The 24544-nt window shown below is 38.0% G+C and overlaps 1 protein-coding gene across 6 annotated transcripts in view; it reads left to right on the top strand.

The window, feature by feature from the left end:
• STAG1 (STAG1 cohesin complex component) overlaps window positions 1-24544 on the top strand; it is a 381935-nt gene that overhangs the window by 298999 nt on the left and 58392 nt on the right. For all 6 annotated transcript variants that reach the window (XM_002716398.5, XM_070072783.1, XM_070072784.1 and 3 more), the window contains 7 exons: window positions 674-791; window positions 8401-8504; window positions 19141-19233; window positions 19348-19437; window positions 19591-19794; window positions 21030-21100; window positions 23953-24040. In XM_002716398.5, the coding sequence (XP_002716444.1) occupies window positions 674-791; window positions 8401-8504; window positions 19141-19233; window positions 19348-19437; window positions 19591-19794; window positions 21030-21100; window positions 23953-24040 (768 nt within the window). The remainder of the gene's footprint in view (window positions 1-673; window positions 792-8400; window positions 8505-19140; window positions 19234-19347; window positions 19438-19590; window positions 19795-21029; window positions 21101-23952; window positions 24041-24544) is intronic.

Here is a 24544-nt window from a genome sequence, read left to right on the forward strand (position 1 = left end):
ACAACACTCACTTCCAAAATCTTTGATATAAGGGTGGAAACATTAATTGTGAGTGGCAAAAATTGGAACAATGTCAACACCTTCTGCCAGCTCGTGTGCCAGCTGCTCTATTTCTGATCTAGCTCCTTGCTAATGGCCTGGGAAAAGCAGCAGCAGATGACTCATGTGGGAGAGTGAAATGAAGCTCCTAGCTTTAACCTAGCCCAGCCCTGGGTGTTGTAGCCATCTGGGGAGCAAACCAGTGGATGGAATATCTGTCTCTCTGTTTCTCCCTCTCGCTTGCTGTAACCCTTTCAAATAAATAAATAATTTTTTTAAAAAGTGACTCATTTTCTTTAAACAACAGTTAAAAACAGACAACCAGGCGTAGTGAATAATGAACTACATACAGCTTATAATTTCTGAAATTCTGCCTGCTAGCTGCACTTTTTGTTTGCTCACCAAATATGTCATTAGACATCTTACCACTGTAAATGTTTAATATAATTGATTGTATGTATTGTATCTACATTATTGACAGTGGATTATGGACTGTATATTATGTTCTCTAAATGGTTCTTGGAGTCATTGAGATGAAGTCATTTTCAATTATGAAGGAAATCATTATTAACTGAAAATATTGCCAGTTTTTTTATTAAATATCCTTTAGTCACACTTGATTTGTTAATTTTAGTTACATGAGCATGCAGCCTACTTGGTGGACAGTTTGTGGGAGAGCTCTCAAGAACTGTTAAAAGACTGGGAATGTATGACAGAGTTACTATTAGAAGAACCTGTTCAAGGAGAGGAAGGTATAGTATTCTCATATGTTTAACATATTGAGTTTCCGTTGATAATCATACCAAAATGTATATATCACTTAAAAATGAATACCTGCAAGCATGCTGTCTTTTTGCCAAAAGAATAATTCATTTCCTGTAACAAGCAAAGAGATTCCAATAGCTAATAACAACTTTCTATATTAACACTACTGCCATGTGCCATGAGTGTTTTAGAATCCATGTAAGCATGGTATAAGATTCAAGAAAGCCTTCTTTATGTTGATTTCAGTCACAAAATACCTTTTGTTAAAATACTGAACTGATAATTTTAATTAGTAATTTAAAAATATTAAGGTGTTTTACATTAAATATATAATCAATATAAAAGAAATGGTACATTTAGAATCTTTCTGCTATATGTATATATGAACCTGAAAAATCTTTTGATGCATAAGAATTGAATTAAACCTTAAACATACTCTCTTTTGTAATACTTGCGTAAGGTTAAGAAATCAGTAAAAGGGTTATATACCTAGTTATTTGACGAATATGAGAAAATAGAATAGTAGCTGAGAATTTCTGAAAAATGCATCTTTTTACACATTTCAGAGTAGTATGCACAGCAAAAAGTTCTTTAGAATGTTTTTTCCTATACAGCATATACTAAGTTTTCAAACTAGCCCATAATAATGCTTTAAAAACTGTTATTTAATTTAAACAGTAATAATCCCAGGAGGTGAATGATACTTTGATGTAAGTAAGGCCAGAATACATTGAAAACCTGGACTTCAGAATATAAAGAAACATTTTTTTAGGGGACACCTACCGCTTATAATACTGACTTCTCATGTTGGAGTCCCATTCCAGTCCCAACTGCTCTACTTCCGATCCAGCTTCTTGCTAATTTGCCTGGGAAAGCAGCAGAGATGGCCCACATTCTTGTTCCCCTGTGCCCATGTGGGAAACCTAGGTGGAATTCTTGGCTTGTGGCTTTGGCCCATTTCAACCATTTGGGGAGTGAATCAGCTGATGGAAGATCTCTCTTTCTCTCCCTCTCTGTCACTCTGCCTTTTCAAGCTAATTAATTAATTAAAAGAAGATGGTCCTCCCTGTTACTAAGTTGAAAGGGCCTTCTGCTTACTGGGTTAAACCCCTGGCTGTACTCTTGGTTCCTTTCACTTTTGTGATCACAGAAACATGGACTACTATTCTTAATTTTTTTCCTCTTTATTTACTCATGCTGAGTTCACTGACTTCATACATTCTAAATCTAACTAATCTTTTTATCTTAAAATTATAGTTTCCTAGTAAGTATCAATTCTCCTTCTAATTACTACTGCCTAATCAATATGTGAGCAGAGGGCCACAGCATAGAATTTAGTGTTACATTCCATCAATTTTCCTTCCCTTGCTCATGGGTATAAAATTAGTAAAATGCTAGAGTAGGTAAGAAATTTGATTTCAGATTCTAAGTCATATTTTTATATCTCTTCAAGTTCTAAAAGGTTATTTCCGTGGAGAAGGGTGACAGGAAGCTTCAAGGGTGGTATGCTCTCTTACTAACTTTTTACTACCATGTAAATCAATAAATGATAATTACTGTTTCTGTCAACAGGTTAATCTCAGTACATTTACTATATACTATGTACGTAGTAGTAGGCTCAATGAGGTGTTTCATTCTGGTTTAAATTCACTTGAAATTGAGTTTCTCTGACTTCTATTCAAGAGGTTGATTTGGTTTGGCTTGGAGTTGGTTGGTGTAGTTGAGCTAGAAAAGTGATTTATAAGGTGAGAAAAGTCTTAAGTCAGTTTTATGGTATTGAATCTGGGTAGGCAAGAGCTGAGAAATTAGACATGACGAGTACAGACCATATTCACATAATCACTCAATTTTTAACATGTTTCTTCATTTGCTGTATTATTTATAAACTTTGGTATAGAAAGGCATCCAAATTGATTTCAAAATGCTGCCACTAACCTATTTTCAAGACTAACTAGAAATTAAGTTATATTTTATATAGGTGAAGTACGATAAAATTCCATTGGAGAAAAGTCTAAGTTAAGCACTTGGATATGTAGGACTTAAATTTGGGAAAACATACATTGTGTAAGACTACCAATATCACCTTAAATCACAGTTGACGGTAGCCTTAAGATTATCATACAGTGGCTTTTTTTTTTTTTTTTAATTTATTTGAAAGGCAGAGTTACACAGAGGGAAAGGCAGAGGCAAAGAGAAGTCGTCCATCCACTGCTTCACTCCCCAAATGGCCATAAAGGCCAGAGCTTGACCTATCCAAAGCCAGGAGCTTCTTCTGGGTCTCTCATGTGGGTGCAGGGGCCCAAGCATTTGGGCCATCCTCCACTGCTTTCTCAGGCTCCAAGCAAGGAGCTGGATTGGAAGTAGAGCAGCTGGGACTCGAATCTGCCCCCATATGGGATGCCATCACTGCAGGTGCTGGCTTAACCTGCTACACAGCAGCGTCGACCCCCTTACAGTGTTTTTAAGGGATTTTTTTTTTTCTGTTTGGGAGTCACAAAGCTGGATAAATTTTAAGTGTTATGTGAAAGTCTGGTTTTTTGTTAACAGCTCAGCCATCAGATAAGAAGGCAACTATCACCAAGTTGTAAGTGCTCTGGGTCTCTCAGTTTCTTCAACTATAAATCAGCAACTGTCACTAGATAATTTTCATTGGTCATTTCTGGTGCTAAAATTCTATGATCCAGTTGATGGGTAAAGTAAATGTGAATAAATTCTTCAAAGTAGAGATAACTGCTTCATTCATCATTTTAAAAATATTCAGTGGGGCCAATGTCATGGTGTTGCAGGTTAAGCTACTGCCTGTTGCTCCAGCATCCCATATGGGTGTTGATTTGAATTCTGGCTGTTCCACTTCTGATCCAACTCTCTAATGCACCTGGAAAAGCAGCAGAAGATGACTCAAGTTCTTGGGATGCTGTGGGAGTCCTGGTAGAAGCTCCTAGCTCCTAGCTTTTGTCTGGCCCAGCCCAGGCCATTGCAGTCATTTGGGGAGTGAACCAGAACATGGACGATCTCTCTCCCTTTCTTCCCCCCTCTCTCTCTTTCTGTCTTTCAAATAAATAAGTAAACCGTTAAAAAATTATAATAATAATTCAGTGTACTGGACCAGTGTTGTGGCACAACAGATTAAGCCATTGCTTTGGACACAAGAATCAAGTCCCAGCTATTCTGCTTCCTGCTAATGTGCCTGGGAAGGCAGTGGAAGACAGCCCCTGCCACCCATGTTCAAGACCCAGATGGAATTCCTGGGTTTCTCAGTTACTTTGCCTTTCAAATAAGTACATAAATAAATGTTTTAAAAAATATATCTTGATTATAAGTGGTAAATATTATCTTAAATACTATAGGAACAGTATTAAACCAGGTCAGCTCACTTCCATGTGGAACATACATTCTTGCCGAGAAAGCAAACACAGTCAAAATGTTCAAAATGGTAATAACAAGGAGAGATCCATGTTTCAGTTGACTCCTGACAGAAGACCTGAAGAGGCCCTTTAGGAATAGGAAACTAATGGGTAGTGATGAGCCATGGGAAGTGTCAAATTAATACTGACGAAGTAGAGATAATATGCAAAAAATAAATAAAATTCCCAAGAGTAAGAAAGATTTGTAGTTATAGTGTGAACCAAATACCTGTTTGTTGTTATGGTTCTAGCTGTCTTTTGTCTACAACTTAAGGCTTGCTTTGCTTTTAGTTTTATTATTTTTGCTATCGTATCCCAAAAGAGATTTATTTCAGTTGAATTCCAACTGTTTTTGAGTCTACCGTATCTCCTCATTCAGGAAAAATTTCTAAATGGATGTTTTCAAGTGAGAGAGTAAATTAACAAAATTGTTGACTTTGGACACTGCAGAAGTTTGGGTGGATTTTCCTATGTACAGGAGACTTGTGTGTCTCCTCACTTTCTAGAAGACTGGATTTGCTTCCTAAATAAATGAAAATTCACTGAATTCAGTGATAAAATTGTTGTTCATTTATTCCTGGCCAAATGTAAAAAATAACAGAATTTTAGAATCTTAAAAATACAATGTAGTTGTTCCTGAGTGTAAAGCTTTGTGACATTGTTAGGCATTAGATCATGGGAGTATAGATGGAAAAGCTCTGAGTTTTTCTGAGATAAACTGTAGTTCATGTGTTTCCCTAAGACAGTTAAAATAAAATTGACTGAATTAAGATGTACACAACACATTATTGTGCAGAATAATTTTGGCATAGAATAAAGGACAGGAGGTTATTGTCTTTGTTTACCTTTTCATTGCTTTTCCCTAATCCATTTTAAAATAGTTAATGTAAACTTTTAAACTCTCATAGGGCAGTTATGGTTTTTTTTAGACTTAAATGCTTCTCTAACATTTAAATCTATTGGTCTTCAACATATGTAAGTATGTGGAAGTTAGGGAGAAAGATAGAACTGTAAATTATTGAAATTATCCTCAGCATCCATATTTTAAAAATATGTATGAATGAATTCAACAAGAAAGCACAAAGTCTTCCTGAAGGAGACCTGTTTTGTTAAATAGCATAAAAGAGATCTCAAAAATGAAGAGTTGTGTTATGTTCCTACTAGAAAAGCATACAAAAATACCAGTCTTATAAGTGTAATATATAATTTTCACAAGATACCAGTCATAATTGCAGTGACTTGTGAGAGTTCTCAGGGATTAAATGAGAACAGAAGCTAAGCAAAAGGATTTTAAAGTTTATGAGGAGGCCGGCGCCGCGGCTCACTAGGCTAATCCTCCGCCTTGCGGCGCCGGCACACTGGGTTCTAGTCCCAGTCGGGGCGCCGGATTCTGTCCCGGTTGCCCCTCTTCCAGGCCAGCTCTCTGCTGTGGCCAGGGAGTGCAGTGGAGGATGGCCCAGGTGCTTGGGCCCTGCACCCGCATGGGAGACCAGGAAAAGCACCTGGCTCCTGGCTCCTGCCATCGGATCAGCATGGTGCGCCGGCCGCAGCGCGCCGGCCGCGGCGGCCATTGGAGGGTGAACCAACGGCAAAGGAAGACCTTTCTCTCTGTCTCTCTCTCTCACTGTCCACTCTGCCTGTCAAAAAATAAATAAATAAATAAAAAATAAAAAAAGAAAAGAAAAAAAAAGTTTATGAGGAATGTTAAGCTCCTGTTTGAAAGGGTGGTGTTAATGCTGAAGAGCACTGACTCTGGAATCAGACTAGCCAGTTCATAGATTGAGTGCACTACTGTATGAGTGCTTTGAAAAGTTGTTTAAGATTTCCCCATCTGTAAAGTAAGGATAGTAGTTCCCATCTTGGAATTGTTTTCTGGATAAAAGCAAGTTAGTATATATAAACTACTTACAATAGTGTATTATACATAGAAAATAATAAATTATTTGCTATTAATATTGTAGAAATTAAAAAGCAGGAAAAGCACTAGGTGAGGGAAACTTAAATATTCAAATTGGTTATATATTAGGTTGTAGCAGATTATAAATCTCCAATAAAAACAGATGATGTCATAAAAATATAGAAATAGGGACAGGTGTTTGGCCTAGTACTTAAGATGCTGGTTAGAATGCCCACAAATTACATTGGAGTACTTGAATTTGACTCCTACTCCAGATACTTTTTGCAGCTTCCTGCTAATGTAAACATTAGAAGGCAGCTTACACTGGCTGAAGTGATTCCTGCCACCCGCATGTGAGACCTGGATTGAGTTCTTAAACTTGGTTCCCCAGCCATTGTGGGCATTTGTGGAGTAAACCAAATAATGTGAGTTTTCTCTACCCTTCTGTTTTTCCACCTCTTCTCTCCCTTTTCCTCCTTCTCTCCCTCCCTCCCTCTCTCTCTCCCCTTCTCCCCCACCTCACTTTCTCCTTACCTCTCCCTCCCCCTGCCTCTCAAATAAAAATTTAAAAGTACACATACATGTATGTGTATTAGTAGAACTTAATAAATAATTCAGAAATAGGCCCAAGTATGAAGTCCTATATGAAAGGCTTAAAACATATTTTTAAATGACCTGAATTCAACAAAAAAAGTCTGGTTTATTTAATAGTGGTGGAGGTGTAATTGTCTTTATATCTGGTAGGAATAATTAGGCCTATACTTCATCTTAATTGGCATAAATAAATGCCAAACAGGTTAAAGATATAAAAGTGAGTGAGAGGAACGAAGAGCAAAAGGAGAAAAGAGTTAAAGAACAAGTGAAATCAGCAGAGAAAGACAGAAAAAGGAAGAAGTTAGGAATGTATTTTTTTTTAATTTCTAGGACATAGGCAATTTTTTAAAAAGCTTTAAAACAAAAGGAGACAGATGTGACTTGGTTAAAAAAAAAAAAAAATTTTTGTCTGATAAAACACACTGTGATGAGTCTTGACAAAAGATAAGCTGGGAGAGGCCGGCGCCGCGGCTCACTAAGCTAATCCTCCGCCTGCGGCACGGGCACCCCGGGTTCTAGTCCTGGTTAGGGCGCCGGATTCTGTCCCAGTTGCTCCTCTTCCAGTCCAGCTCTCTGCTGTGGCCCGGGAGTGCAGTGGAGGATGGCCCAAGTGCTTGGGCCTTGCACCAGCATGAGAGACCAGGAGGAAGCACCTGGCTCCTGGTTTTGTATTGGCGCAGCGCGCCGGCCGCAGCAGCCACTTGGGGAGTGAACCAACGGAAGGAAGACCTTTTTACTCTGTCTCTCTCTCTTTCACTTATTCTGCCTTCAAAAAAAAAAAAAAAGATAAGCTGGGAGAAAATACTTGCATCATTCAAAAGACAAGATTTCTACCCCTAATATAAAAGTGTTCTCCTTAGATGGGTAAGAAAGATGAGCAACAGTAGAAAAGTAGGCAAAGATTAACTAGAAAAATATTTTGCTAAAAAATAAAATGTATGTCACTTTACTAATTAATAGAAGGATCAATATAACAATGAAATACTATTTGCCAGTCAAAAATTAGAGGGGTTTATAATGTAAAGGGCCAGTAAGGATATAAAAAACCAAACATTCTCACTATTGCAGTTTGAATGGAAAATCGCAGGAAATAATCTTATGATTTGTGTCAAAATTTTGCCCTTTGAGCCATTACTCTCATGAATTTATTCTATAGAAATAAATCAGTTTCATTAACATATGTATTAATAATTATTGCAGTATTACTCTTGGTATCAAAAATCTGGAAATAATTTGAGACCATAAATAGAAGATTGACTAAACTGTGATACATAAATTTAGTAATATTTTATAATATTTAAGGTGTTTGTATTTATATTGTCTTGAAAGATAATAGAAGTCTTAATTTGAGAAAAACATTTGGCATGATCTTTTTCATTAAGCAAAAAAGAAAAGCCTAATTATGAGTTCTGAAATGATGTAGAAGGAAATACAGTAAAATGTTTGCATTGCCTAACCAGAATAACATTGGAAGAAACCAGAGTTTATTATCTTTTTCTTTAATTTATGAACTTCTTGTTTTATTTATGACAGCAAATACATATTCTTTTAAAAAGGAAAAAGATTGCTATGTACAGAGCTTAACTTTAACCCTAATATAATCAGTAATGATGTTTGGAGTTTTTTATAAGTGTGTTCATTTTTAATATATGCTTTTTATAAAACTGTCTACTCATATTCATGTATTTTGTCTTGCTTTAGCGATGTCGGACCGACAAGAAAGTGCTCTTATAGAGCTAATGGTTTGTACAATTCGTCAAGCTGCTGAGGCACATCCTCCAGTGGGAAGGGGTACTGGCAAGAGAGTAAGTTACATTAGTGACAAATCTACAAAAAAGGCTTTTAATGTAATGAAATGTCCTAAGTATTTATATATTTAACTGATATTTGTATCTCTAAAAAACATTTCCAAATGAAATGTATTATGGAGATTCATCTTTATATCCTGTCGACTATGCTTGAGTTCCAATAAGTAGATTCTTTTCCGCATGTTCTCATTGTACCTATACCTGTTTCTATTCTGGTATTTAATTAGTACTTTAAAAATTTTTGTATTTATATCTATTAAAAGTCTTTAGAGGTAAGAGGCAAACCATATAATTTGCAAACTGCTAGTTAATCTTTAAATTGGTGTTGTTTTGCATATATCTTAATTTCCTTTTCTGTGAGATGAACTAATAATACAGGTATTATTTGTATTAAACATGAGTTGAAATAAAGATGTCAAGACTAATGGTTGTGTTAGTATGAAGAGGTAAATAGACCATGTCTACTGAAAAAAAGTGTAAGACTGGGAAGACTGGGAAGTTTGGACCCCTGCCACCTACCATGGCAGAGCCAAATAGAGCTCCTGGCTTCATCCTGCCGAAACCCCAGGTATTATGGCCATTTGTGGAGTGAATCAGCAGATGAAAGGTATCTATGTCTCTCAGTCACTCTGCCTTTCTAATATATAAATAAATCATTAAATTCAACATATCCTTGGGTTTTTTGTTTATTTGTTTTTTAAAAAGCTGAAAAATGTAATCAAGAACATCTACATCAAGACTCTGGGAATTCACCAAATGTAATAAACCTTTTCAGAAGTATTTTTTCCTAAGAAACTGATAGAGGTTCACATAGAAGCAGGAATCTGTGACCCTCTTGCCTAGGTTTACAATATGCACACATCAGTTTGGTTGATGAGTTTGGTTGACGAGTTTGGTTGACATTGACTACAAAACCCAGTAGCTTTGCTGTTACAATATAGTTCATATTGATAAGTTCTAAATGCCCACAGATTTAACTAGAAGCTGCAGACTTAGTAGAAATACTGAAATCTCAGAAGTTTTGATAATCTGAAATTGTATTCCGACTTGATAATAGTAAGTGGTGACAATCCCAAAATGTGACTGAAATGTCCTAGAAATGAGAGTCATGAAAGGGTTAGATTAGCTCTTCACATATCCCTGGCTGACTGAGAAACCTTTGAGAACCCAACAATAAAGTAAGTTAGGTCCCTTGAAAGACCAGGCTGAATAGGTTCTTAAACCCACAACAGATGGTTTCTCAGCCAGGAGAAGCCTTACTGATAGGAAGAATTTGAGCACATTCTATCCCCAAATCATGTCTGACATCTAATTTGTTCAGACACAGTGGAGACTGTTAGGAAGGCAGGCTCAAAACAAAAATAAGAATAAGAAATAGCAGAAGCCACACACCAGGGAGAAAACAAATCACACATGTTAAATTACAGATTCCTTTTTTAAAAAATTAAACTTATAAAAATATGTAAAACATCTATTTTGCTATTCTGTGAAAGTATCTGATTTTTAAGAAAACTTAAAATCGTGTAAAGAAACAATAGTTTGTGACCATATGTAGGGAGAAAAAGGCACTTAGCTTTACATTAAATCTAGATACTACTGAGTTAGCAGACTTTAGAGCCCTTTTACAAACATGTTCAAAGTAGTAGAGAAAAATATGTTCAGTGAATTATAGAAAAATATGGAAATAAGAAATAGAACTCTAATTAATTTAAAACAGAAGGAGAAATCTAGAGTTGGAAAGTTCATTCAGAAATTTTAAATTTGGCCAATGCCGCGGCTCACTAGGCTAATCTTCCACCTAGCGGTGCCGGCACACCAGATTCTAGTCCCTGTTGGGGCACCGGATTCTGTCCCAGCTGCCCCTCTTCCAGGCCAGCTCTCTGCTGTGGCCAGGGAGTGCAGTGGAGGATGGCCCACATGCTTGGGCCCTGCACCCGCATGGGAGACCACGAGAAGCACCTGGCTCCTGGCTTCGTATCAGTGCAGTGCGCCTGCCATAGTGGCCATTTGGGGGGTGAAACAACAGAAGGGAGATCTTTCTCTCTGTCTCTCTCTCACTTTCTAACTCTGCTGTCAAAAAAAAGAAAAAAAGAAAAAAAGAAATTTTTAAATTTACTAATTAAGCCAAATGGAAGATTTGAGAAGACAGAAAAAAGAAATAGTAAACTTGAAGATTAATATAAATTATCTATTCTGAATAACAGAGGGGGAAATATTGAAGAACATTGAACAGAGCCTCAGAAATGTGCATAACAACATCAAGTACACAAAAGTATGTATAATGGAAGTTCCAGAAAGAAAAGAGATGAAAAGACATCTCTCTGCATGTCAAAAAATAAATAAATCAATAAAAATAATTGCACAAAAGACAGGGGAAGGATTTGGAACTAAATTGGAGCAAAATTGCTATATTTTGCTGTAATTAACTCAGGGATAACGTGAAGTCATTGTAAGTTAAAAGATGCAAAGTAATCTCCAGTCACTCATACTTGAAAAAAATATGAAGAGGAATTATAATGGTAAAATGTTCAAAGAATGTAAGTAAATACAATAAAGAACAGGAACAAAAAAAAATGAGACATACAGATTATCAAATTGAAAATGACAAATACGTTTGCATTAAGAATTGTTGAGGGGCCGGCACTGTGGCTCACTTGGTTAATCCTCCGCCTGTGGTGCCAGCATCCCATATGGGCACCAGTTCTAGTCCTGCCTTCTCTTCCAATCCAGCTCTCTGCTATGGCCCAGGAAGGCAGTGGAGGATGGCCCAGATGCCTGGCATCTGCACCCGTGTGGGAGACCTGGAGGAAGCACCTGGATCAGCATAGATCCGGCCGTAGCTGCTATTTAGGGGGTGAACCAATGGAATGAAGACCTCTTTCTCTCTGTCTATAACTCTGTCAAGTAAATTAAAAAAAAAAATTGTTGAATATGAATAAATACTGCAATCAATAGAGAGAAACTGTCAGACTGGTGGTCCAGCTGTAGACTGCAAAAAGATATGCTTCAGATTTAAAGACTATATGTTGAAAATAAAAGTCGCACAAAGATAACTCTCCACAATGAGTACCCTAAGAGAACTAGAGAGATTAATATTAGACACATATACTCTTTTCCTCCATTGAAGATTTTTAGTTTCTTTGAAAGGCATTCCATTATGGGATATTGGCATCACAAGTGGTAGCTTAACCACCTCACCAGCTTAACTCTTTCAGTTGAGAAACAATTTTTCCTTCTAATTTTTCTTAGCATTTATTTCATGACACTTGTATTTTCCATCAAGAATCTTCTGTAACCTGAAAGTTCTAAAAGCTTGGGCAGATCAGGTTATAGAGTTTTGACAAGAGTGCTTTTTTGTATTTCATAGTCCATCATGTCGGAAGGGAACCTCGTATTTAATTTTCCTTTATTAGAGATATTAAGATTTCAGGGTAGTTGAATAGTTTGTGAGGCAAGTATTTTTTTGATAAAAGCATCACTGGTAATAAATGAAAGGGCTATGATAGAATATTACTATTTGTCATCATAGTGAAATAATCTAGATAAAAATTTTCAATGAAAACTTGATGAGAAATTAATGGGTAGATTAGTCTGAGGTCATCTGAACCCTCTGATTAAATTTAGTATAGCAGTTAAGAATGCTGCTGTGGGCCGGCACCATGGCTCAATAGGCTAATCCTCCGCCTGCGGCACTGGCACACCAGGTTCTAGTCCCGGTCAGGGCACCGGATTCTGTCCCAGTTGCCCCTCTTCCAGTCCAGCTCTCTGCTGTGGCCGGGAGTGCAGTGGAGGATGGCCCAAGTGCTTGGGCCCTGCACCCGCATGGGAGACCAAGAAGAAGCACCTGGCTCCTGGCTTCGGATTGGCGCAGCGTACCAGCTGTAGTGGCCGTTTTGGGGGGTGAACCAACAGAAGGAAGATCTTTCTCTCTGTCTGTCTAACTCTGCCTGTCACATTTTTAAAAAAAGAAAAGAAAAAAAAAAAGAATTAAGCAGGACTTCCCAAAAAGCTTAACACAACTGAAAATGAAACTATCGCTTTTGAAGTACTCCTGGAAGGATGGTAGAATCTGAGTATAATCAAGCTTCTAGAGGTAATTACCAGTTTTCCAGATGGATAGACCAATGGAACAGAATAGAAACACCAGAAATCAATCCAAACATCTACAGCCAACTTATATTTGATCAAGGATCTAAAACCAATTCCTGGAGCAAGGACAGTCTATTCAATAAATGGTGCTGGGAAAACTGGATTTCCACGTGCAGAAGCATAAAGCAAGACCCCTACCTTACACCTTACACAAAAATCCACTCAACATGGATTAAAGACCTAAATCTACGACCTGACACCATCAAGTTACTAGAGAACGTTGGAGAAACCCTTCAAGATATTGGCACAGGCAGAGCGTTTCTGGAAAAGACCCGGGAGGCACAGGCAGTCAAAGCCAAAATCAACTATTGGGATTGCATCAACTTGAGAAGTTTCTGTACTGCAAAAGAAACAGTCAGGAGAGTGAAGAGACAACCGACAGAATGGGAAAAAATATTTGCAAACTATGCAACAGATAAAGGGTTAATAACCAGAATCTACAAAGAGATCAAGAAACTCCACAAAAACAAAACCAACAACCCACTTAAGAGATGGGCCAAGGACCTCAATAGACATTTTTCAAAAGAGGAAATCCAAATGGCCAACAGGCACATGAAAAAATGTTCAAGATCACTAGCAATCAGGGAAATGCAAATCAAAACCACAATGAGGTTTCACCTCACCCTGGTTAGAATGGCTCACATACAGAAATCTACCAACACAGATGCTGGCGAGGATGTGGGGAAAAAGGGACACGAACCCACTGTTGGTGGGAATGCAAACTGGTCAAGCCACTATGGGAGTCAGTCTGGAGATTCCTCAGAAACCTGAAGATAACCCTACCATTCAACCCAGCCATCCCACTCCTTGGAATTTACCCAAAGGAGTTTAAATTGACAAACAAAAAAGCTGTCTGCACTTTAATGTTTATTGCAGCTCAATTCACAATAGCTAAGACCTGGAACCAACCTAAATGCCCATCAGCGGTAGACTAGATAAAGAAATTATGGGATATGTATTCTTTAGAATACTATACCGCAGTAAGAAACAACGAAATCCAGTCATTTGCAACAAAATGGAGGAATCTGGAAAACATGCTGAGTGAAGTAAGCCAGTCCCAAAGGGACAAATATCATATGTTCTCCCTGATCGGTGACGACTGACTGAACACCAAAAAGGAAACCTGTTGAAGTGAAATGGACACTATGAGAAATGGTGACTTCCTGCCTTTGACTATGACCTTGTCTAAATAAGTTAGAGTCGGTGAACTCAAAAGGCTTCCATTGCCTTGGCAACTCATGACTGGAGCATAGGGACATTACTGATGCCATAAACAGGAGTGTCAATTTGTAAAGTCAACAACAGGAGTCACTGTGCACTTACTCCTCATGTAGGATCTCTGTCCTTAATGTGCTGTACATTGAGATTTAATGCTATAACGAGTACTCAAACAGTATTTTTCACTTTGTGTTTCTATGTGGGTGCAAACTGTTGAAATCTTTACTTAATGTATAATAAACTGATCTTCTGTATATAAAGAAAATCGAAAATGAATCTTGATGTGAATGGAAGGGGAGAGGGAGTGGGAAAGGGGTGGGTTGCGGGTGGGAGGGAAGTCATTGAAGCCGTACTTTGGAAATCTATATTCATTAAATAAAAGTTAAAAAATAAAAATAAATCACCAGTTTTCCAGAAAACAAAAAGATAGAAGAAAATGTTAAGATGAGCCAACAGAGATTTACTTAGCCAAATTCAGAATATAGAAAGGAGTAACTTTTAGAAACTAAAATTGTAGGGGCCAGCACTGTGGTATAGTGAGTAAAGCCACTGTCTGCAGCAACGGCATGCTGTGTGAGTGCAGTGCAGGTCCCTGATGCTCCACTTGCGATCCAGCTCCCTGGTAGTGCGCCTGGGAAAGCAGCAAGTAATAGCCCAAATCCTTGGGCCCTTCTACCCACCCACATGAGAGACTGGGTGAAACTCCTGGTCCCTGGCTTCAGCCTGGCCCAGCCCTGGTCTTTGTGGCCAAGTGGAGAGTGAACCAGCAAATCTCTGTCTCTCTTCTCTCCCTCTCCATCTCCCTCTCCCTGTCTGTGATTGACTTTCAGATAAAGTAAAAGAAATCTTAAAAAAAAAAAAAAAAAAAAAAAACACTAAAGTTTTAGGGAAATACCAGTCAAATATAATTGCTAGAATCCTTATTTGAACAAACTGAAAAGATAACTTTTAAGGAAACTGTGAACTTCATACAAAATATGAAGAAAATATTATTTAATTTTGTTGGACATGGTAAGTTTTACTGTTTTTAAGGTCTCATCTCTTAGCATCTTATGCTTAAATTCTTAAAGGTGAAATACATATACAAGGATTTAACTGAAAATGCTATAGAAAAGAAACTTTAGGAAAATTGATGAAATAGGAATGACAGTATCATTGATTATTACTTTGCTTTTGAGTGTTTTTGAAGTTTTTGATAGTAAAAGCCTTTAAAATATATATTTATATATCTCCACTTACACTAATAATAGCCCTTTCAGGCTAATTTATTGGCTTTGTCATTTTTAAAGATTTTTATTGGAGAACAAGTTACCCCCTGTTTACTTTTTACCTTTATTGCTTGTGTAATTGTCTATTGTCATGCAAGAAATTACTCCAAAATTTAGGGGCTTAGAACAACAAGCCTCCATTATCTTATACAGTTACAGTGAGTAAAAATTCAGAACAGAAATGCCTTAAACTGTTCTTTTGGTTTAGAGTCTCATAAGATTTTAGTCAAGCTGTTAACCAGAGCTTAAGCTTCTGAAGGTTTGACTTAGACTGCATAATCTACTTAACCAGTGGCTCACTCACATAACTGGCAAGTTAGCGCTGTTCTTGTGCTGTCTTAGAGCTCCCTGGACTTCTTCATGGGACTATTTGAGTATTTTCATGACATGACTATTGACCTTTCCTGGAATGAATGATCCAGTAGAGTCTAAGGCAGGCAGTGGTATGTCCTAAAAAATTACACTATACACTGTTGGTTACACAAGTTACTGGGTTTTTTTTGGTTGTTTTTTTTTTTTTTTGGTTTTTTTTTTTTTTTGACAGGCAGAGTGGACAGTGAGAGAGAGACAGAGAGAAAGGTCTTCCTTTGCCATTGGTTCACCCTCCAATGGCCGCCGCAGCTGGCGCGCTACGGCCGGCGCACCGCGCTGATCCGATAGCAGGAGCCAGGTACTTATCCTGGTCTCCCATGGGGTGCAGGGCCCAAGTATTTGGGCCATCCTCCACTGTACTCCCTGGCCAGAGCAGAGAGCTGGCCTGGAAGAGGGGCAACCGGGACAGGAGCCGCGGCGCCGGCCTACATAAGTTACCTTTATTCATTGTGGGAAGAGATCCTGCAAGGTAATGAATACCAGGAAGTACAGGGATAATTGAGGGTCTGGATTCCATGCTGCCTTAGCACGAGAATCATCTAAAGAGAGTGGTGTGTAAAGATCAAATCCTAGGCACTTTTAGTAGACATAGATAAGGAAAGATAGATTATTCGTATGTATTTAAATCATAAGAGTCATATGGATTTTTATATTTCAGATTTTTCCTGGCAGGAACTTTACTTCTTTGATTTTATTATAAAGTTCATTTATTTACTTGAAAGTTATAGTGAGAGAGAGGTGAGACAGAGATCTTCATGTGCTGGTTCACTCCCCAAATGGACACAGCTGCCGGATCTGAATCCGTCAGGAGCCAGCAGCTACTTCTGGGTCTCCCACGTGGGTGCAGGGGTCCAAGTACTTGGCGCATTCTCTGCTGCTTTCCCGGGTGCATTAGCAAGGAGCTGGAATGGAAATGGAGCATCCAAGAGTAGAACCAGCTCCCATATGAGATGTCACCACTGCAGATGGTGGCTTATGAGATGTAGCACTGCAGATGCTGCGTCATCATGCCAACTCCCTCTTTGATTTAAAAAAAAATTTTTTTATTCTTTTGGAATAGGTAAAAATTTTCATAGTTTAGAAAGTCAAGACCATGTAGAAAGATACATTCAAGGTGGGCATTTGGCCTAGAAATTAAGATGCTAGTTGGGGCACCTGAATGCCACATTGGAGCACCTGGGTTCAAGTGTAGACTCCACTCCCAATCCCAACTTCTTGCTAATAAACCCCCTGAGAGGCAGAAGGTGATGGCTCAAGTGATTGGATCACTGGCACCCACATTAGAGAGATGGATTGAGTTCCTAACTCCTGGCTTCAGCCTGGCTCAGCTCCAGCCATTACAGGTATTTGAAAAGAAAACCAAAAGCTGGAAGCACATTCTCTCTCTGGTCTCACTTCTCCTTGCTTTTCAAACAAATACATAATTTTTGATATGTTTAGATAAATTTTATTGATTGTTTCCCTTATATACCCCCTTCCTGACAGTAATCATTTTTATTTATTTATGATTCATCCTTGTACTAGGATATGTAAATGCTTACATGTCCAGATATGTATATTGTTATTCTTCACCCCTCCTACTCCTAATCTTTTATAATAGATACCATACTTTACATACTTTTCCTTTCTTGCTTTCACAGTATATTCTGGATACTGCTCGATTTTTATTTTTATATCAGTGTAATGAATAATATTACAGCCATATGAAAGTGAAGGTGTTCATAATTGTGAAATTTAAAAATACTGGAACCAGTAAAAATAACTTTTATAGAGTTTTAATCTCACTGTATTGTGATCTCACCTATGATAAATATGTACATCTTTTAAATTAACTCTTTTATATTATTGTTAAATAATATGTAATGAATAATCTTGTGCATATGTGATTTTATACTTTCATCAGGTCTGCTAGTGGAATACATTGCTAGAATGGGATTATTGGGCCAAAAAAAGATATGCATACCATTTGGTTAGATATGGACAATTTCACCCTTTATAAATGTCATGCTGTTATTGCTATTCCATCAGAAGTATTGTGAGGACCTGATGAATTCATATATAGTGTCCAACATAATGATTATTTAGTTAAAAATGTCTGTTTCCCTAAAATCAATGTCCTTACATCACATGAATTTTTGTGATTTCAAATATGCCGAATACATTCCACTTACATGTAGTCAGTTAATTCCTTTTTTTAAAAAATATTTATTTATTTATTTGAAAGTCAGAGTTACACAGAGAGGAGAGGCAGAGAGAGGGAGAGGAAGAAAGGTCTTCCATCCGATGGTTCACTCCCCAATTGGCCGCAACGGCTGGAGCTGCGCCATTCTGAAACCAGGAGCCAGGAGCTTCCTCCTGGTCTCCCACGTGGATGCAGGGACCCAAGGACTTGAGCCTTCTGCTGCTGCTTTCCCCGGCCATAGCAGAGAGCTGGATCTGAAGTGGAGCAGCCGGGTCTTGAACCAGCGCCCATATGGGATGCCAGGGCATTAACCCACTGAGCCACAACACTGGCCCCCAGTTAATTGCTTTAAGCAGAACTAAGCACTGTGGTTTTGCTCTTGTTTTCCCAAGTAATTATTTTATATGTTTGAAAGACTGAGCAACAATCAGATAAGAGACACTGTTATTTCTTATGCATGTGTGTACTTAACTAGTGACAATTTATAATTGGCATTTATAATGTGGCAGTTTATGTTGGAATGTTTCTTTTCTGTAAAACTCTTCACCTTTATATTGGAAATCTCTTCAAGATAACAAAATGCAGAGTATATTGAGGGAAATGATTAACTTAAAGTGAGCGTTCATTTTAATGATTCATATTTGAAATCACCTATGGCTGGATACAGAATGAAGTGATAAGCATTATCAGCTTAAATGTGAACGATGACTGCTAACAGGTTAATGAGCTTAGTTATGAGGAGACAAATGAGTCTAGAGATAAATTTATTTATACATTAAAAATAAGTGAGGGCCGGCGCCGCGGCTCACTAGGCTAATCCTCCGCCTTGCGGCGCCGGCACACCAGGTTTTAGTCCCAGTCAGGACACCGGATTCTGTCCCGGTTGCCCCTCTTCCAGGCCAGCTCTCTGCTGTGGCCAGGGAAGTGCAGTGGAGGATGGCCCAAGTGCTTGGGCCCTGCACCCCATGGGAGACCAGGAAAAGCACCTGGCTCCTGGCTTCGGATCAGCGCGGTGCGCCGGCCATGGTGGCCATTGGAGGGTGAACCAATGGCAAAGGAAGACCTTTCTCTCTGTCTCTCTCACTGTCCACTCTGCCTGTCAAAAAAATAAATAAATAAATGAGAATTAGTTAACTTCTGTTGCTGTTTTACTTCAAAAAAGTGTATATGTATTCACCATAGGAGAGGTCTCAGCACAGTGAAGTTAAAACTCTAGAAAAATTGTTTTCATTAGTTCCAGTATTTTTATATTCATAATTATGCTGTTTTAGGTTTATATTTTTACTTAATGAAAACAAGTAGTTATTTCAGTTGATGCATTTATGTTTCTAATAACATTATCGGTTACATTGTCTGCCAGCACTTCATTATTCATTGTAACATTTAAAATTTATAAATTAAAACATAACATCATTATTCTTTTTCCATTGTAATTTACTTCTAGGTGCTAACTGCCAAAGAAAGGAAAACTCAAATTGATGATCGAAACAAATTGACTGAACATTTTATTATCACACTTCCTATGTTATTGTCAAAGGTACAGTTTCATGCTGTTTTATTTTAACATGCTGTTTTATGATAACATGCTGCTGTTTGCTCTCACTGTCCTACTAAAGTAGTTAACCGCTTTTTTTCTTTGCTTGTCTCCTAGTATTCTGCAGATGCAGAGAAGGTAGCAAACTTGCTACAAATTCCACAGTATTTTGATCTAGAAATTTATAGCACAGGTAGAATGGAAAAGGTAAGACAATATGAAAGTAAAATTCTACAATTAGTAGTTTAATTTAATGGGCTTATTTTAATTTTCCTTTAATCATTTTGGTTTCTTATCTGAAAGATGCTAACTTGTATTTATAATCTAAGTATCACAGTTTTTCTTTTTTTTTCTCCTCAGCATCTAGATGCTTTATTAAAACAGATTAAGTTTGTTGTGGAGAAACACGTAGAATCAGATGTTCTAGAAGCCTGCAGCAAAACATACAGCATCTTATGCAGTGAAGAATATACCATCCAGAACAGAGTTGACATAGCTCGAAGCCAGCTGATTGATGAGTTTGTAGATCGATTCAATCATTCTGTGGAAGACCTATTGCAAGAGGTCTGTTTTAAAATTAATGTGTAAATACAATAATTTTAGCTTAGAGTTATTCAAGACAACTGAATGTATAAATTGTTTTCGTTTTAATGTGATAGAATTCTTTATCTCTTTCAAAACTTAGCAACATTGTTGTAATTGTATATCCTAAAAGCCTTGGTTATACTTTTATTTTATTTTATTTATTTATTTATTTATTTATTTTTACAGGCAGAGTGGACAGTGAGAGAGAGAGACAGAGAGAAAGGTCTTCCTTTGCTGTTGGTTCACCCTCCAGTGGCCACCGCGGCCGGCTCACTGCAACTGGCACACTGCGCCAATCTGAAGGCAGGAGCCAGGCGCTTATCCTGGTCTCCCATGGGTGCAGGGCCCAAGCACTTGGGCCATCCTCCACTGCCTTCCCGGGCCACAGCAGAGAGCTGGCCTGGAAGAGGGGCAACCGGGACAGAATCCGGTGTCCTGACTGGGACTAAAACCTGGTGTGCCGGCGCCGCAAGGCGGAGGATTAGCCTAGTGAGCCACGGTGCCAGCCTACACTTTATTTTAAAAATCTGGTTTTTTTCTCATTTGAGAGTAGTCTGGCTTTCATTATTTCATTTCCTATTCTTGGACCCTAATTTGCATTTTAATATTATCAAGTTATTGCTATTTGCTGATGAGCAGAACATAAAAATTAAGTGAGCTTATAAGGAATGTCTTCTTACCAACAGTATGCCCAAAATAACAGCTATATCCCGACTTCTTTTCCTGTTTTCCCAGTCTGTATAAAGCAGTCTAGAAGCCCTGTAGTCCTTTATGTTCTCACAGGGCATAGGTCTTTTTAGTCCATGTAAACAATTTTTACAAGACCTTTTTGTTGCTATGGGAACTTTTCATTTTTTTCAACTGTTGGTTAAAGCTACAGAAGTAACTGGCAATCAGTAAAATCTTTCAGATAATCTAAATCTTTCGAAGTCTGTGTCCTTTAACTCAGCAATTTCAGTTTCAGGAATTTATCCTATAGTATTCATCAGAAAAGTACATGAATTCTTGTTTATCATAGTATTTAAAATAAGAGAAATCTCTGTGTTGGGATTACGGGTGTTTCAGGATTTCTTGGTATGTGTTTATTTATACTTTCTTATTTATCTACAGTGAATGCTATTTATATAATAAATTTTCTTTTTTGCAGTAAACATTAATGTGCTTTAATGTGAATATGAGTAAAGTCATCATAATGAGGTTATGTTTATTTGTAGGGAGAAGAAGCTGATGATGATGATATTTACAATGTTCTTTCTACGTTAAAACGGTTAACTTCTTTTCACAAGTACGTCATTTATTTAAAGTAGATTTCGTGAATGACAAACTAGTCCACCTGTACAAAATGACTGTCTTTAGCATTCATATAACAAAGGGAAATGGTGGTAGTCTTTTTCTTCGCTCAGATTTTCTCCAGATGATTTATATTTTTTATTTTAATTTGTGTAAGATTATCATCAATGATGATTTATCATTTAATGTGATGACGTTACACTGTACAAGTTTAAGTCGATATTTAACAAATTATATGCTCATTTTATAGATGCAACTTTGAATTGATAGCTTTTAGAAAAATTGACAAATAACAAATAAGATAGGAGTGAGTGGGATGATGTTGGTCAAATGACACCAAATTTTAGTTAGGGAGAGTCAGTTCATTGAACAATATGGTAGCCATAATTAATAACAATGCCTTGTATTAAAAATCACAGTAAATTTGAAGTGTTCTCACCACACACAAAAAAAATGAGAAAATTTATGTTCATGAGCTAGATCTAGCCATTTCACAATGTATGTGTATTTCTGTCAGGAAAGGAGAGACCGAGTATGAAGCCACAACCAGACCAGGTTTATTTAGAAGAATAAAGCCTGGGAAGGGCTCACTCTCAGGAGAACACTTGGCTGAGAGTTGCCAGCAAACGCAGCAGAGAGAGAGCACCTTCCCTTACAGACCAGTGGTTTATAACCTACAAAGTGGCGGGAAGGGTCTGGGGAGTCATGAGCTGCCCTGACAGTGAGAGCTTGGGATAGTTCTGAAGGTCCTGTGAGATTACAGTGTGACCTGTGAGGGATCACAGCTGGGGCTGCTCTCTGAGTTGCTGAGTTGGATGGAGTGGAGAAAGCTCAGGGTGATAGCTAGATTCTTCAGATTGTGCTGTGTCCAGCAGTCCAGGCAGGGCAGGGCTATATTACGGCAGAGAAATATGGGCCTGCTTACTGTTATGTAGGTGAGAGGTCAACATGGACTTAAGACATTTTGTCCTTGCTCCATCAATTTCAAAACAACATGTTGTATATGATAAATATATATAATTTTTATTTGTCAAATAAGTGAATGTAAAAGAATAAGATTTTGGGAAAAGCCATGAAAGTTGTTCCTGTGAGCCCTTTTACTAAATTGTTCTTGTCTCATTGTTTGGTAATGTGTTCTTAATTATGTTGACAAAATAGCTGGATTTGAATAAGAAAGATTCAGATCAATGATTGGTGTTTTTTCAAATTATAATTTTGAATTCTGTGAAGACAATAAATTGCTAGTTGATTTTTTAAAAATTTTTTTGAGAGGCAGAGAGAGACACAGACAAAAGAGTGAGACAGAGCACATCATGCACACACACCTACACAAAAGAAAGTGCTTGCTCCCATACCCTGGCCCACTCCCCAGAAGCCTGCAATGGTCCTGATTCAGGGCCCTGAACAGCAAACTCAGTCCAGGTCTCCCACGTAATGTGGGTGGCAGGAACCCAATCACTGCTCCCTAGAGTTTGTATTAGCAGAAAGTTCAAGTCTGGAGTTGCAAGTCAGACCCAGGCACTCCAGTATGGGCATCTCAACCAGCATCTTAATTACTTGACCAAACTCTTTAAGAAATTTTTGTCACTTGAAATTAAAAGTTGACAGCCAGTATTTAAAAGGCCTGTTTTTTTTTTTATTTGACAGAATTAGAAAGTGAGAGGGAAAGAGAGAGAAAGGTCTTCCTTCCGTTGGTTCACCCCCCAAATGGCCGCTATGGCCAGAGCTATGCTGATCTGAAGCCAGGAGCCAGGTGCTTCCTCCTGGTCTCCCATGCAGGTGCAGGGCCCCAAGCACTTGGGCCATCCTCCACTGCCCTCCTGGGCCACAGCAGAGAACTGGACTGGAAGAGGAGCAACCAGGACTAGAACTCAGTGCCCATATGGGATGCCAGTACTGCAGGTGGAGGATTAACCAAGTGAGCCACGGTGCCAGCACAAAAGGCCTATTTTTAGTTCATGAGAATTTAAAATGTCATCATTAACTCATTCTGAAGCCCTTGCTATGACCACCAATGTGGCACAGCTGGTTAAGCCAACATCTGTGATCCGGCATCCCATATGGGTGCCAGTTCCTGTATTTCTTTTCCCTTAGTTTTGTCTTTATTTCCATTGCATGAATACCAATCTGTCTCAGAACAATCACGTGGTTGTAATTTTAAGTTGTCAGTTAATTTGTTTTATTTTTAAAGATTTACTTATTTACTTGAAAGAGTTACACAAAGAGAGAAGGAGAGGGAGAGAGAGAGAGAGGTCTTCTATCCGCTGGTTCACTCCCCAGTTGGCTGCAACGGCCAAGGCTGTGCTAATCCAAATCCAGGAGCCAGGAGTTTCCTCCAGGTCTCCTACGTGGGTGCAGGGGCCCAAGGACTTGGGCCATCTTCTGCTCTCCCAGGCCATAGCAAAGAGCTGGATGGGAAGTGGAGCAGCTGGGACTCGAACTGGCGCCCATATGGGATGCTGGCACTGCAGGCAGTGGCTTTACCTGCTGTGCCACAGTGCCGGCCCCAAGATAATTTATTTAAAATGTATTTAGTTTATCCTATGCTAGAAAGAAGGGCTTACCCATCTGTCCAGTATTATTTTAACATTACCTTGTGGTAGAAATCTTTGGTAAAATGTGTGAGGTTTTATTGGTGTTTATTTTTTTCATTGATTCCTAGTCCCAGCCTACTTAAGAAAGTTTATGGAAAATCTCTCTCTGTTTTTCTCAAACACATACACACACACCCGTTTGTGGACTTTTTTCATTTCTACAAGAAAGTGATTTTATATTCTTATTGAAACTCATCTCAAATTTTAATTTCTTTCCACTCTAGAAAAGTTAATGCATTTTTGTTTATTTTAGTGCTCATGATCTCACAAAATGGGATCTGTTTGGTAATTGCTACAGATTATTGAAGACTGGAATTGAACATGGAGCAATGCCAGAACAGGTAGGAGTTTACTGATATTTCTTCTGTGTCATTTTAGAAAGTTAAGCTTCACTGAAATCATATAATTAGCAGGAAATCCTTTTATAGAATGTGGCTGATAATTCTTTACTTCAGCTACCTCCTTTCAGAATTATTGCCATAATGATTGAATATTACTGATAGGTGTGGATATCTTCAAGTGTGTGAGAGCAGGAAAGAACTGAGAGCTTCAGCTATAATGTATCTTACAAACTTAAGGTAAACAATATTGCCTTTACAAGAAAAATGCCACCAATTACTGTCATAACAATTTCAGAACTTTTGATTAATTCATAATGTAATGGGAGTTTTTCTTTTCTTTTTCATGATTGTATTATAGTCACCTTTCTGGGTTTGGTGATATTAAACTTTAGATATGGCTTAGTCTTTGTAGTAAACTTGATAAATAAGCTTGGGCGGCTTTTGCAGATTTCAGAACTTCTTGGATTCATGCACAAGTTGAATAGAAAGAGCAAGAATTCAACA

This window comes from Oryctolagus cuniculus, chromosome 4 (assembly GCF_051225735.1).
Source record: "Oryctolagus cuniculus isolate XC-2025 breed Fujian yellow rabbit chromosome 4, ASM5122573v1, whole genome shotgun sequence".
Lineage (NCBI taxonomy): Eukaryota > Metazoa > Chordata > Mammalia > Lagomorpha > Leporidae > Oryctolagus > Oryctolagus cuniculus.